Source organism: Corvus moneduloides, chromosome 5, assembly GCF_009650955.1.
Source record: "Corvus moneduloides isolate bCorMon1 chromosome 5, bCorMon1.pri, whole genome shotgun sequence".
NCBI lineage: Eukaryota > Metazoa > Chordata > Aves > Passeriformes > Corvidae > Corvus > Corvus moneduloides.
In genome coordinates, this window is record NC_045480.1 from 67,314,556 (window position 1) to 67,327,879 (window position 13,324).

Sequence of the window (13,324 nt, forward strand, 5' to 3'; positions counted from 1 at the left end):
GCTTCACTGCAGGTTGTTCAAACCATTGAAGCCTCACTCTTGAAGGGGTGCACCACCTCTTACAAATCAGGCTGTATTAAAAAAAATAATTCCTTCAGAATTCAAAACAGCCTTTTTGGAAAGTTTGCAAGACTATCTAAGACATCTGCAAAAAAAATAAAATCCAGAATAACATTTAAATCATTTGAACATCACAAAACTATCTTTTATACTACAGATTGACTGACACCTCGTGGAATTTATCTTCTGTTTGATTTTGTCTCAAAAACTATTTTTGAAAATAGCCCTGCAGGAAAGCGAACATTAGAACTGTAACTACACCGCATGACAAGTGTTTCTTACAACAAAGATGTCCCAAATAAATCAAAATAAGCCACCATCAGCTTGATTGAAATATCCTTTTTCTAAAATCAAGGATACAGGAAGAGGGAATGGATCTGGTTAAGGATAACTAGGCTGGCAGCACCAAGGCACAGTTTAGACAACCTTCTTCTCCCACCTAGTGGCAAGAAGCATAAAGAACAAGGTCTTCGGGAGTGCAAACGTTAAGATTTGTTTTCAAACACCAACTCTAAAGAGATTCACTGACATCGTAAGGAAGATTGAGTCAGGTACAATTCTGGCTCTCATATTTAAGTTCACAATAAACATGCTATCACTAACATGCAGAAGAGAGCTTGTTCTTAACTCCTGTCATCCAAAAAAAAGGAGACAGTGCAGAAAAGATAGCCCACAACTGGCCCCCAGCACTTACACTTCAGACACAAGCTCAGAAACATACAAGTGAACCAACTAATGGCAGCATGGAGTAGCATGGGCTTGAATAAAGTCTGTATGAGGACTTCCATTTTCAGGAGCACCCAGCATTGCATTTTGTACTGCAAGGACAATGATTTTACTTTAAAATACTTACTTAGGGAAAGCAATCTATTTCCCTCCATGTTCATCATTTACATCCAAAGTCAAATCTGAAGCAGTCAGTTTGAAGTAGGAATAAACACGAAATGAATTAAAAAATTTTATTTACTGTCCTTTATATACAAAGTATCGTTCCTCATATGGAAACAACCTTTGTGAGAAAAGCAGTACACTCATTTTGAATCTTTGCACACACTTTTTTGACAAACTTTTTAAAATAAAGGCTAAAAGTTTAGTGAAAGGCTGTTTTGGTTTTGACTGAAATTTTCAAAGCAGCTTTGAGACATCAATGTCTAGATGATATTTTAATCAACATTTATTGGATTATTCAGTATTTCGGACTCATATTATTCTCTAGAAAACTGTACATGAAGGTAGAAAAGAAGCCAAACAACTGAATGTACAATACTTAGAATTTTCAACAGATGGCACTTTACAGCAAGGAACCTATATTGTCTAACTGAAAGAGAGCAAGAGCAATTGGACGGCTGAGTGCACTGACATGCCAAAGTCTGCCACAGAAAAAGCCTAAAATCCTCAAATTTGAGAGTATAGTTGTATAAAACTGGAAGTTTTAAAGAGGGAATCTATAGCCAAACAAAAACTCTGAGCTAATGTTCTATCTCAGGTATTAAATCACACTGAGATGTTCTTCACAAAGGTGGGATATTCCCACCCTCTTTGCTTCTCAGGCAGAACTTACAGCTAGAGCTAAACTGAAAGACAGCAAAGAAAATAGGACCATCAGACTGTGATTATTACTGCAAACAAGCAAGGATCTGGTTAGTGGGCAAGTTTCCCATTTCCTAAGTTAATTTATATAGGATTATATCAGCAGCCACAATCAAGCAGCAATTGCTATGCTAGACAAAAAACCAAGAACATCAGTTGTAAACCTTGTGAGGGTTTACAGATTACGTGTTACCATCTAAGAGTACTCACTACTGTTAAAATTATTCATGCCCATATGCAGAAAATATAGGCACATACACCTAGAGTATCTCCAGCCTTCGGTGGCATGCAAAAATATTCTCAGACATCTGAGCTGAATCCTTGAAGTGATGTGACAAGTCTTAGAACAAACCCACTTTGGCATGCTCGCAACTATACCAAAAGATTTTACTAAGCATGATTTGTCCCAGAAACTTTACCTGAAATACATAAAACCTTCAGCAGCATTAAGCAAGGGAAAACTTCAGGTATAGGAACATACAGGATAGGGCAGTGTTATACCTCTTGCAGGGCAAGCACAGAGACTCCAAAATCCGTGACAGCTACATTCCTCTCTATTCCTGAACAAGGCATTCCTCCTCCTCATTGTAAGCAAAAAATTTAGGCACATAAGGATTTCATTCAGCAGTCAAGGAACTAACAAGCAGCAGTGAAAATACAAAAGAAATGCAGCAACTACCGGAAATCAAAAGATTGCAAGCCAGGTATTGGTCTTGTCAGATTTCAGAGCTCGCACAAAAACACAGCTGTAATTTTAGCACATTTTTTCTCCTTCACTCGTAGCAGCAGATTCATCTCTTGCACAGATAAAAAACCCCATACCCAGATGAATTGAAACACAAGCCATTCATACATTTAGAATCAACAGATCCACATCCTTTACAGTTGTTTTTAAGACTGATCAATGATTTGGGTGTCAAGGAAAGTCTTGCTAATCTGGTATTTACAACCTCTGCTCAGAATGAGGAAGCTGTTTCCATACAGCTTCATCCAACTTCAACATTATAAAAATTTATGCCTCAATCCATCCACTTAGTGAGAGATTTCCACATATCTGATTCAGGCTGCTCCCAGTCTTCTCCTGTTAGTTCTTTCAGGTTCAAGTCTTTGAAAAATTCCAGACGATGACTGCAAAGAGAGGAGGAATAAACAAAAAACAGTTGTAAGTCTTGTAGTATGTGTCTTAATAAAGGCATTATCCTCAATGTGTTAAATTCATCTTTATTTTCAGATTTTCTTGGCCAGGAATGTAACCAGCAATCCATGTGTTTATTTTCCAAAACTTCAGTTTACAAATAAAAACCACTACTTTGTATCTGACCCTACATTAATCATCTTAAAAGGCGAAATTCTTTTCTTAGGAAGTAATTTGTAAGAGTAAAGACAAACTAAGAGTAACAAGAGCAGCAAGGAACAGCCTCTTCACATAATTGCATCTGCTACCAAAATCTGAAAAAGACAAGATTTTTTTAAAAGGGGTACTATAGAATTACTTCTTGAAAAGTATTACAGGCATTCTCCAGTTTAATACAGAGAAATAAAAATATCTATTTCACACAGAACATTGATAATGTGTTTTATTAGCAATAGCTCAGAATTTTTAAAAATATACAGTTGCAGAAGCTAAACTTTTCTTTAATAAAGGCAATAAAGGGTAATTTATCTAAAATTTACCCTACCTGACACCACTGTATGTTGTGTGACAAGTCTATATAAGAACTATAGTGTGTCCTCTAGAGCTGGTTCATTTATACAAAATGCCCAGGAGTAAGAGGTTTCATCAGACTCTCAGCCTCACAGCCAAAGAAAATAAACAGGCCCAAAGCGCAGTTCAAAAATCCAAATTCTCTGGTTTTCTATTGATACTAGGTATCCTTTAATTATATTTTTTTAGTTTAGTCAGCCTTTTCAATTTTTTTCATAGTATGGAAACATCTGTAGAGGTGAAAGCTTTTAGAACAGTAGAGGAGAAGCAGAAGAGATTTACTGGAAATGTATCTGGTGAAATTATCACAAAATGGCACTTCAAGAGGAGCTGAAGTCAAGGAAAAAGCAGAACAACTCTCCATTATTTAGATGAGGAAGGTGATAAAAGCAGATACCAATGGTATTGAATGCATAATTTGCTACGCACCCAACATGGAAATGAAGTACTAATTACAGCTCTCTGCCACGGTGCTTTATACAAAGTACAGCACCAGTGGACCCAGAGCTAAGCAGCATAATAAAAAGTTCTAGTGGCACTCAACCCAAAAACCAGATCAGCTGTTTTAAGTATTCCAACAATAGTGCAGCAGTATTACAGAAGAGCTCATTTTATGCTTACAAATCTGGTTTCTGTCCTTCCTGCAGTTCGTGTCGAGGCACAGGATAAAGTGCTTCATATTTTCTCTCTTCTCCCGAGCCATGAATTGCAAATGCATTGAACTTGTCAGTCCATGGTGGAAAGTAACTCCAAGGAAGAAGAGCTTTACCCTCCCATTTGGTTTTCATTCTGGTCACCTCAAACTCCAAAGGAAGTTCTTTCTGTTAAAGGAGGGGGGGAAAAAAGAGGCACTGGCCATGTTCTGATGGAAAATAGGCAAATAAAAATCATTATGAATGTACTTGACCACTTACTTTCCATACTTTTCTTCTGCCAGAAAGCAGCAGCAGTAAGTACTGCCCATGGCTGTCAAAGAATCAGAGCACAGTTTTCCTAAAATTATGTCAAGTAATCAGTGCAATATACCGCCACCAATATGTACATTCCCCATACTGAAACAAATTCTGTGTCTAGTCTCCCTCATCCATATATCTCACAAGCATTAGAACTGCAAGTGTAAATTAACACTTGTGATGTTTCCAGTGCTGTACTTACGGACAAAGCTCAACTTCTAAATACTGCTCAGTTCTGTCATTCAGAAAGAATGCTTCTACAACTGAAAAAAACCAAACAAACAAACAAACAAAAAACCACCAGGCTGTCAGTATTTTATATTAACTATTTTGTAATATCCTGAGATCGTCATATCCCATTAGTACAACTCTATTTTCATGGGGTTTGGCCTGTGCCATGCCAGAGTTTGACTTGCTACTGACGTGTACACAGTAACTATAACCCAAATATTCAAAATGTGGTGCCATAATTCTAACTTCAGGAGCTTTTTATTTTTAATTGCTATGATCACAAAGAGCTTTGTAAAGTACTGTACTAACTTTATTAGTTTTACCAATTCCAGTTTTGAAAATGCTCACTCTGATGCAGCAGGAAAGTAAGGGAAAGAGGACCATACACTCTCAGCAGAGCACACACCCCATAAACTAAAACCGCTAAATCTCAAAAAGAGTAAGAAAGCATTTAGCTCTTAAATGGTTTTTCCCTATAGATGGTATTTTGGACAGAGGATTACTGTTCCAGGTGTACTTGAAAGCCACATACTAAATTCGAATCACATTTCAGGAACACAAAGTAGAAGTACAACGGTGCTTCTCATGTAAAATTACAATGGTGCTTCTCGCAGCGATGACATTATTAGAAAGCTTTAGTGAGAATTATGATATGACTGATATCCTTATTTATTCTTACTTAAGCATATTTATTATAATAATATCAAAGAGCTGCTACTACTGTTTTAGCTTTAATCAGAGTAGCTCAATGTTCAAGAAGTAAAGAACTTCTGGAAATACTCAATTCTTGCATTATCCAAAGCAATGGGTAAAAGTGGCAGTACAGACAGGAAACGAGGAAAGAACCCAGCACTACTATGAGAATTTTCTCCATTCCATTCTGGTGCAATTTTGAATTGCATTTCATCAGGTGTAAATTCTGTGTCTCACACCTTCCTATTCCTCAAAGGAACTTTGGAAAAACGATTAAAACACTTCTTAAAGCAAAAGTAGAATCTCTCTTTAGAATTTCACTTCTCTTCCACAAAGGCAATTTAATATATACATGCCACAAAATTATTTTGATATTCAAGTATGTCAAGCCTCTGACAGTGCCCAAGTTATATCAGTAACCCAAAAACTAATATACTGTCGACAGGAAGTCAACTTCAACATTAATGAAATCAACCCAGATCACTGAACTTCAACGTTTTTTAAAAAAAACAACCACCATAGACCCTTAAAAAAGACCAGGCATATTAAATACAGAGGAACATCAGTGTCTGCAGAAATCAGATATATTTGCAGCAGAAGAGTTACACTTACCCTCATAGTCCCACAGTCCACCAAAGGGTTTCCCTGGCTCTCCGGGTGGCGCTGGAGGGTCATTAAAGAAAGGAGCATGAACTTCCATCAGCAGTCCTGCATTATCCGGCCTCAGCCCAATCGTAACCGGCTCGTGGCTCACAGGCAAACCATCCCATGTGTGTTTGATTCTAAATTCCATCTTCAGATACTACACAAATGCAAAAGGAAAGTTCCGTCAAAGAAGATCTCAGATTCCATCTCAGCACGAACTGCTGTTTGTTTGCCCAGGAAAAAAACACCACACTTTGGTATAAAGTCCTTAATCAAATCATGTTTTTAGACATAATTGAAATAAATTAGCTTTGAAAAAAAAAACCTGAATAAACAGTTACATAAATGCTTCTTCTCGTAGGTTTTTATATCTGCAGGTTACAAATGACTCTGAAATCTTATTAAGCTTAAAGCTTTTCAACCATACATCTAAATAAATACCTTCCAAAAACACCAGAAATGTTTATCAAGAGAACAAATAAAGAAACAGTCTCCACTACATAATCTTAAAGGATTTGGTAACATCAGAAAAACAGACTGAGGGAAAAAACCTTTAATGTTTGAGACACAAGACAATGAAGCAACTAGCTAAAGCTTTCCTTTGCAGACATTGCAAACCAGCCTTTCCTTAAACACCTCCAGGGACGCTGACTCCACCACCTCGTTCCAAAGCCTAATCAGCATTTCTACAATGGAATTATTCCTGGAGTCCAACCTGGCCCTCCCCGGATGCAGCCTCAGGCTGTCCTCTCCTCCCGTCGCGGGTTCCCCGGGAGGGGCGGCCGAGCCCCGCCTGGCTACAGCCTCCGACGGGCAGCAGCTCCCACAGGGCTCCGCACCGCTCCCGCTTCCCGTCCCCGCTCTGCGACTCCGGCCACAAACTGATTTCCTGAAGGGAAGTTCAAAAGCGCCAGCGCCTATCTTTAACCCATAACCCCCTCGAGGAAAGTTCAGCGAGGGATTTCTTACACCTCCGCCTCAGCGCCGCGCCATCTCTGCTCCCCACGTCACGGGGCGGCGCTGGCGGCGCGGCCCGGCGCTGAGGGCGGGCGGGAGCGGCCGCCCCCGGCCCCGCCCCGGCCCCGCCCCGGCCCCGCCCCGGCCCCGCCCCGGCCCCGCCCCGGCCCCGCCCCGGCCCCGCCCCGGCCCCGCCCCGGCCCCGCCCCGGCCCCCGGCGGTTGTGCGGCTCCGCCGCGGGGCCCTGGCCGTGGCCGTGGCTCCGGTGGCAGCGGTGGCACAGGGCTGTGCCCCTCCCGAGCGGCGGTGCTGGCACCGGGCTGCGGGGAGGGAACAGAGGGGCGGCTCTGCCCGCTGCCCCCGCCCCAGGGCAGCGGCGGCTGAGGGGAGCGCGTCCCGCCCCGGCGCCTGCGAGCTGCCGCCTCCGCTCCTCCAGGACGGGTCTCGCCTTTCTTCCCCGCCGGCGGCCGGAGAAGCGGCATTTCACTGGGGGTTCGCGGAGTTTGCGTGGGGAAAGCTGGGAACAAGGCACGGCCAGGTGAGTGTTGGTAGTGAGGGGTTTGTGTTCCGTAGCAGTGAGAGTTTATGTTCCGTAGCTTTTCCGGTGTTCGCTGCAGTGAGTAGCAGCATGGATAGTACTTTTAGCTAAACACTAATAATTAAAAGCTGCTAATGGTGGTAATAGCTAAAAACAGATGCGTTTTTGTGTGAATGCCTCTTTAGTTATGAAACCACGGCGTTTCCTATGCTTTATTTACACTTGAAAGCTCTCTTGCCAGTTATTCAAGAAATTTGCTGTACAGACGAAAATCGGTATTTTTAATTATGTGCTATCAGATACATTATTGATGGGTTTAATATAACTTAATATGAGTTGATCAGAGTACATCTCAGTTACATACCAACAAAATACTGGCCAAAAAAATTGCTTCTGCAGAGTTTATATTCCTGTAAGTAGGAGATGGGGTAGATGCATCATCCCAAGGACTGTCACTGTCCCTAGTTACTGCTGCAGGCAAACTTGGCAGTAAGACCTGCTCAGTGTGCATGCAGTGTTTGCAGCTGTGCATCACTCAGATCTCAGAATTTCAGTGGGTACTAAGTTTCTTGTGGTGCCTTTGGGTGGCCAAAGGTGAAGGAGCAAGTTTTGATTCCAAGGATTTCATTAGCAGAAAAGCTTCTGTCTGAGATAACAGAGTCATTCTGGTTCAAAAATCTGTATCTTTCTTGAGCTTTGCAAGAGTATTTATTGTGATGTGAACAAAATATGGTTTTTTCAAGTATTGGAATTTTGCCTTTTCATATGTATTTACTTTGGCTGTAGCTTCTTATTTTATAAATCTTTAGACTCCAAGTAAAACTCAAATTGAATTCTCTGTGAAGTGATAAGAATTGCCTCTCCTATCAAAGAGTTTAATCCTCTTTTTTAAAAAAAAATTATCCATTTTCACAAGTGCTAAAAGACAGATCTGAAGTTGTCTTGTATGCCAGCTGAGCCCTGAGCTGTTTGAGGCCTACCCTGAGTCTGATACATGGATTGATGTTTCTCTTGCTTCATGAATGTGGAATCTAAGTTCTAAAACACTGAACGTGTGTAATACAGCTGAAAAGAGATTCTCTAAGCACTATTATATTTAGTGTCGTAGAATAAGTGTTTGTTGTGTTAAATATATAGCTGTAAAGAAGGTTGAGTTTTACCTGAATTCTTTTTGAAATTTTAGTAGTGAGACCTACAAATCATGATCCTCCATTCCATTACATATTTTTGTGATACGCTGCTGCACACACGCGGCTTTTTTTCAGGATGTATTTAATGCATTACTGTTGAAGGTGAGCTTCTATAAGTGATGTTTAAAATCTGTCCCTTTTTGCACCTATGGGCTCTCAAGTTTACGTCCTTTGGCTGGTAAGGGCAGTAACTTTCCCCTTCCTCTTCCCTGGCATTCCTTTGCTGTTGTTACCTCCTTTCTGTCCTCACTTTTTCCTATATCCTCCTTGAGAAGTTTAGAACTTGTAAAAGAACTGCATGTGTCAAGAAAAGTAGGCAAAAAGTTGTTTAAATCAAAATATAGCCATTGCCTTCCCTACTTCCTTTTTCTTCTTCGTTACCCATTCCAGTTACGAAACTGTTACGCAGATTCTTACGAAACAGAACAAAAATATTTCTTCAAGAAAACAGAATTTGAAAGGAATGGAATTCATTATTATTATTCTTACAGTTCCTGTAGGTTTTTTCAAGTCCTGGGTTTTTCTGAACAGTTGTGCTAAATAGAAGAATTTTAGAAGTACTTTTTTTGCCCTCGAAGCACTCTAGTGTTAAACGTATTTCTGACTGCCAGTCACGTTTACGTAGATAAAGGCCTATGTTACAGCCGTGTTTCTCAAACGTGGTGTTTTTCAGATCAGCGGCTGAAAATGGCACTTGGACACCACGAAACTGATGAGGTTCTGAGAGTTACTGCTGAGCAGGTATGTGAACTCAGGGATGGAAGTAGTAAGAATTTTTTGATGAGGATTTGTGATAAACAGCTTTGCAAATATGGAGCACAGCCCGCTTCAGTGTTGTCTGGCCCTGTTTTGGATCCATCATACAATGCAGCAACAGCAAAACAAAACTGCCCTAGCCGTGAATTAGGGTATTTTGGGTGCATTTTTAAATGTTTTATCCCTGAAAGAGCACTTGATTTGTAATTTAGTAGACCTTCTCACTTTTATAGACTTCCCTTTCCTAAGAGATTGGTCACGTGTTGACGTAACCATAAGCCTGTCTGAAAGCTTGTGCAGAAGCTAGGGCTTCAGCACTTTCCTGATGATGAGATGCATGGAAATGAACCAAGCACTTACACAAACCTATGATTGTTCTTTTAAGATTGAGCTGATTTTCCCTCAGATGCAATTACGCTTTAGATCAGAACATCTCCAGGGGGAAAAAAAAAATCATTATTTTTTCATATTGAGCCAGCACTCAAGGGTTTTTGAAAATAAAGCTGAAAGTGATTCTGTGGCATATGGTGTACAGATTACAGACAGTTTTGGGCTTCATGTAAAAGTTGAAAACTCCATACAGTTATATGCAAGTACTAATAAGTAAATTATTCCATTACAGGAACACGCCCTTGGCGGTGATGGCACATCAGGATCCAGGATGACAGACCAAAGGTAACTGATTCCAAGTGATAAGTGGGAATACTGCAGTGTATTGGAAGGAAATCGTCATATGCTCATAGGAGTGTAAATATCCAGGTGAACCAGCTCTTGTGTGTGCATGTGTCTGTAGAGGTGTTACTGTAAAAGTTGTTTTTAGGTGGTATTGTGTTTATTCAGTAACTTAAATTACTGACTTTGCTTCCACAATCTGTAAAATAAAGGATGCGAGATGAATGAAGGAATTCTCTAGTCTAAATTTTGAGAGAATAAACAGAAGTTCTGGTAAGATTGTACTGATCTAGGTAACACAGGCAGCTGCTGTCTGTTGAGATCAGGGGGATGTTTTTAAAAAAAATTTTTGACACTCTTAAACTAACAGTTGTCTAATCAGTAAATGGTTTCATGATCACTGTAATTTCCTCTTACAAAAATAACCTAGTTTTTCTTGTTAGCTTTTAATACAGAATTTTCAGAGAATTGCTATCAGTTATGAAAATATTAGGAGGGAAAAAGTATAGAAGTAGAACTACAATGTTCTGCATTATCTTATAGGCCACTCTACTATTGTATGTGAAAGCAGCAATGAAGTCTAGTCTTTTAATATTTGGGATTCTGTGTGAATATATGAAATATTAATGTTGTATTAATGGTCATTTATAATGTCCCATTATATGCTCTGTTATATAGGAGCCTTGCTGTTAATGATCATTATTTAAAAGTAGGGGTTAAATTTGTTCATTTGATTCTGGGGAATGTCGAGCTTGGGACTCAAGAAAAGTGACTGTTTTGTTCTGGTCTCTCTAGACTAAGACTTCTTTAAAACTAGTTCATTATCAGAGCATTTCAGCATTTACAAAACTCATTCTAATCATGTTTTTCAACTTCTTAGCTTGTCAGCTCTAATCACAGAGTATGATAAACACATGGAGGAGATGAAAGAACAGCTGCAGCTTTATCAGGTACTGGCATTCCTAACATTTCAAACTGGATCTTCTTCAGTGGTCTTAATATGCAGGCCACTAGTTTTTGTCATGCTTCACAAAGCTGCTGGACTGCAGGCTGCCTCAAGGGGATGAATGGAGAGTTTTCCGTGAAAAGATTGGGAGATTGTCTGAATTGCAGCAGTGTATTATCGTGGGGATTGAGGTGGAACGGAGCTGTCGTCCTTTCATCCACACGAAGTGAAACTTTTTAGTGCTTCGTGGCAGGACTGAAAAGCAAAGTGATGTAAAGACCTTTGGCATACAGAAAGCAATTTTTACTTGTGATCTACATGCTAAAGTTATTCACTGGTTTTGGTTTCATGCACTTAATTTGTTTGATCTGTCCATCATAAAGATTTTGCAAATAGTCTTCACGCTTGATCAATTTCAGAAAGCAGCAGAAGCACTATGGCTTTCTTGCACTAGTAAACAAAACAGCCAGTGTGATTCATACAACTGGAGTTTCTCCTCAGTTAATTCCTAAACTTTTCTCAAATGCTTGCGGTATAAAGGATGAGTTATCTACTCTGCCCCTAAAAACTTGATTTAATTAAAAATCAATCTGTAAGAGCCATAAAAATTTCAAAAGGTTAAGTTTAATGCCTGTGATAACTTCCAGATGCTGAGGTATAACAGGACTTGGCAGCTGTTAAATTTAAGTGGTATCCTATGACTTGCCTTTAAAAAGCAATTGACTTTCATTTACTGTATTGTGCTGAATTTAATTGTTCATCTTTTATAGTATCAGTCAGAAATACAGGATGAAAGTGTTACCAGAGCTTGTGTAACTTAAATGAGTGCTTACTCTTGCATGTCTTTGTGTCAGGCACAAATGAGTGAGATGAAGCTAAAATTGGAAGAAATCACCAAGGAAAATGAAAGGTAAATAATTGCACTGCCGTGTTACTACTACTGTTTCTCATGATTTCTAGACATTAAAAAGTTTTTTTTCTAGGACCTTGAAATCTCTGAAATCTTCAACTGCTAAGTAATGTTAGAGTCTTTCAGTGCTTAATATAGATTGCAGCACTAGATATAGGAGATTTTACCATGTCACTAAAAGAACTAGATGTGAAACTATTCCAAACTGTCCATTGTGTTTATAGAACATAACATAACTGATTTAAATTTGACTTAGAAGGAAGTGGAATGTACAGGTGCAAGGTACAGTGTATTTCATTTGTTTAAAAAATCCCTGTTAAAGAAATACTTCGCTGAACTTAATTCTTTGAATTTCAGGCTGCATGCAGAGTTGAAAGAGTCTCTTGAGAAGCAACTGGAGGCTCTTCCTTTCATGCATCTGGAAACTGGTATTCCTGCAGATGAAGGCATAGTGAGAACCCTTCAAGAGCAACTACGGCTGGCAAAGCAAGTGTGTGAGATTAAACATTTATATTGTTTTATTTCTCTTGTTATGCCTCGGCTGATTAGGGGAGGCTATTTTATTTCTTGATTCAGAAATTATGTGTTTGGAGTTCCTTAAGGCTGTTTTGAGCCCTTCTTGAACTTAAAAGACCTGAAGAAACTTCTTTCCTAGATTCATGAAATAATTTTTTAATATTGATTTGTGTTAGTAATTTTACCTAGTTGACTTGATCCTTATGTTGAATTCTTGATCACCAACTCAATGAAATATTTTCTTCAATTCATGCTTTTTGTAGTAGCTTGTCGTTGTAATCAAAACTATTGTGAAGTGATACGAGGAGGAAAGTGTATGTGGGATATAGCAAATAATACCTAAATCTGAAAATATAAGCAAATTTTTTCAGCTTATTACAATATATCAATCTTGTTTTGTATGATTAAGTTGAACTTGACAGCTGAATTTTGGTATTTGAATATTATCTCAAGTGTAGGTCTACCTTAAAGACCTGTAAAAAAGTTTGAGCTCTTCAAAAAAAAAATTAAAAAGCAGAAAACTTGGAATTTACTTGTAAGTAGAGTTTGAACTTCCAAGCATCTGTTTCTCTGCACCTGAGTTTGGCATTTTCTCTGTGTAATTAAAATATGTGCAGAGAAAAGCATAAGTAATGGCACTTTGTCAAAATAGAAGTTAAGGCCTGTCTTTTTAGAGAATGATAGAGGAAGATAAGTGTGCTATAATAGAATGTTATTCTGTAACTCAGGAAAAAGACCAAGCAGTTGACCGCTGGCAGACGCTGTTACAGGAGCACGATCGACTTCAGCAGCAGTACCAGGAGCGCCTGACTGAAACGCAGATTCTTGTGGCTGAAAGGAAAAAGCAGAATGTAATTTTCATTCATTTTGGTTCATTTTTAGTTTTTTCCGTGTATATATATACGCACAAAATATGCATGTGCATATTAATAATCCTGTGTTTGAATTGAATGGTCAGAAAT

The 13,324-nt window shown here is 39.1% G+C and overlaps 2 protein-coding genes across 3 annotated transcripts in view; one reads left to right on the forward strand and one right to left on the reverse strand.

Moving 5' to 3' along the window:
- Positions 1-1,005: 1,005 nt before the first annotated feature.
- Positions 1,006-6,764, reverse strand: C5H4orf33 (chromosome 5 C4orf33 homolog). The gene is made up of 6 exons (XM_032109781.1): positions 6,593-6,764; positions 5,845-6,034; positions 4,511-4,571; positions 4,270-4,321; positions 3,977-4,176; positions 1,006-2,778 (listed from the first exon to the last, which is right to left on the reverse strand). The coding sequence occupies exons 2-6, from the start codon at positions 6,023-6,025 to the stop codon at positions 2,670-2,672; spliced, it is 603 nt and encodes a 200-aa protein (XP_031965672.1). The 5' UTR covers positions 6,026-6,034; positions 6,593-6,764; the 3' UTR covers positions 1,006-2,669.
- A 273-nt stretch (positions 6,765-7,037) lies between these two features.
- SCLT1 (sodium channel and clathrin linker 1) overlaps positions 7,038-13,324 on the forward strand; it is a 31,291-nt gene continuing 25,004 nt past the window's right edge. Inside the window, exons 1-7 of one of the 2 annotated variants that reach the window (XR_004240078.1) lie at positions 7,038-7,372; positions 9,236-9,303; positions 9,941-9,993; positions 10,871-10,940; positions 11,791-11,846; positions 12,204-12,336; positions 13,091-13,213. Coding sequence is in view for 1 of the 2 variants with exons in the window: in XM_032108602.1 (XP_031964493.1) it covers positions 9,250-9,303; positions 9,941-9,993; positions 10,871-10,940; positions 11,791-11,846; positions 12,204-12,336; positions 13,091-13,213 (489 nt within the window). In the remaining variant the exon portion in view is untranslated. The remainder of the gene's footprint in view (positions 7,373-9,235; positions 9,304-9,940; positions 9,994-10,870; positions 10,941-11,790; positions 11,847-12,203; positions 12,337-13,090; positions 13,214-13,324) is intronic. The other variant, XM_032108602.1, reaches the window with a different exon arrangement.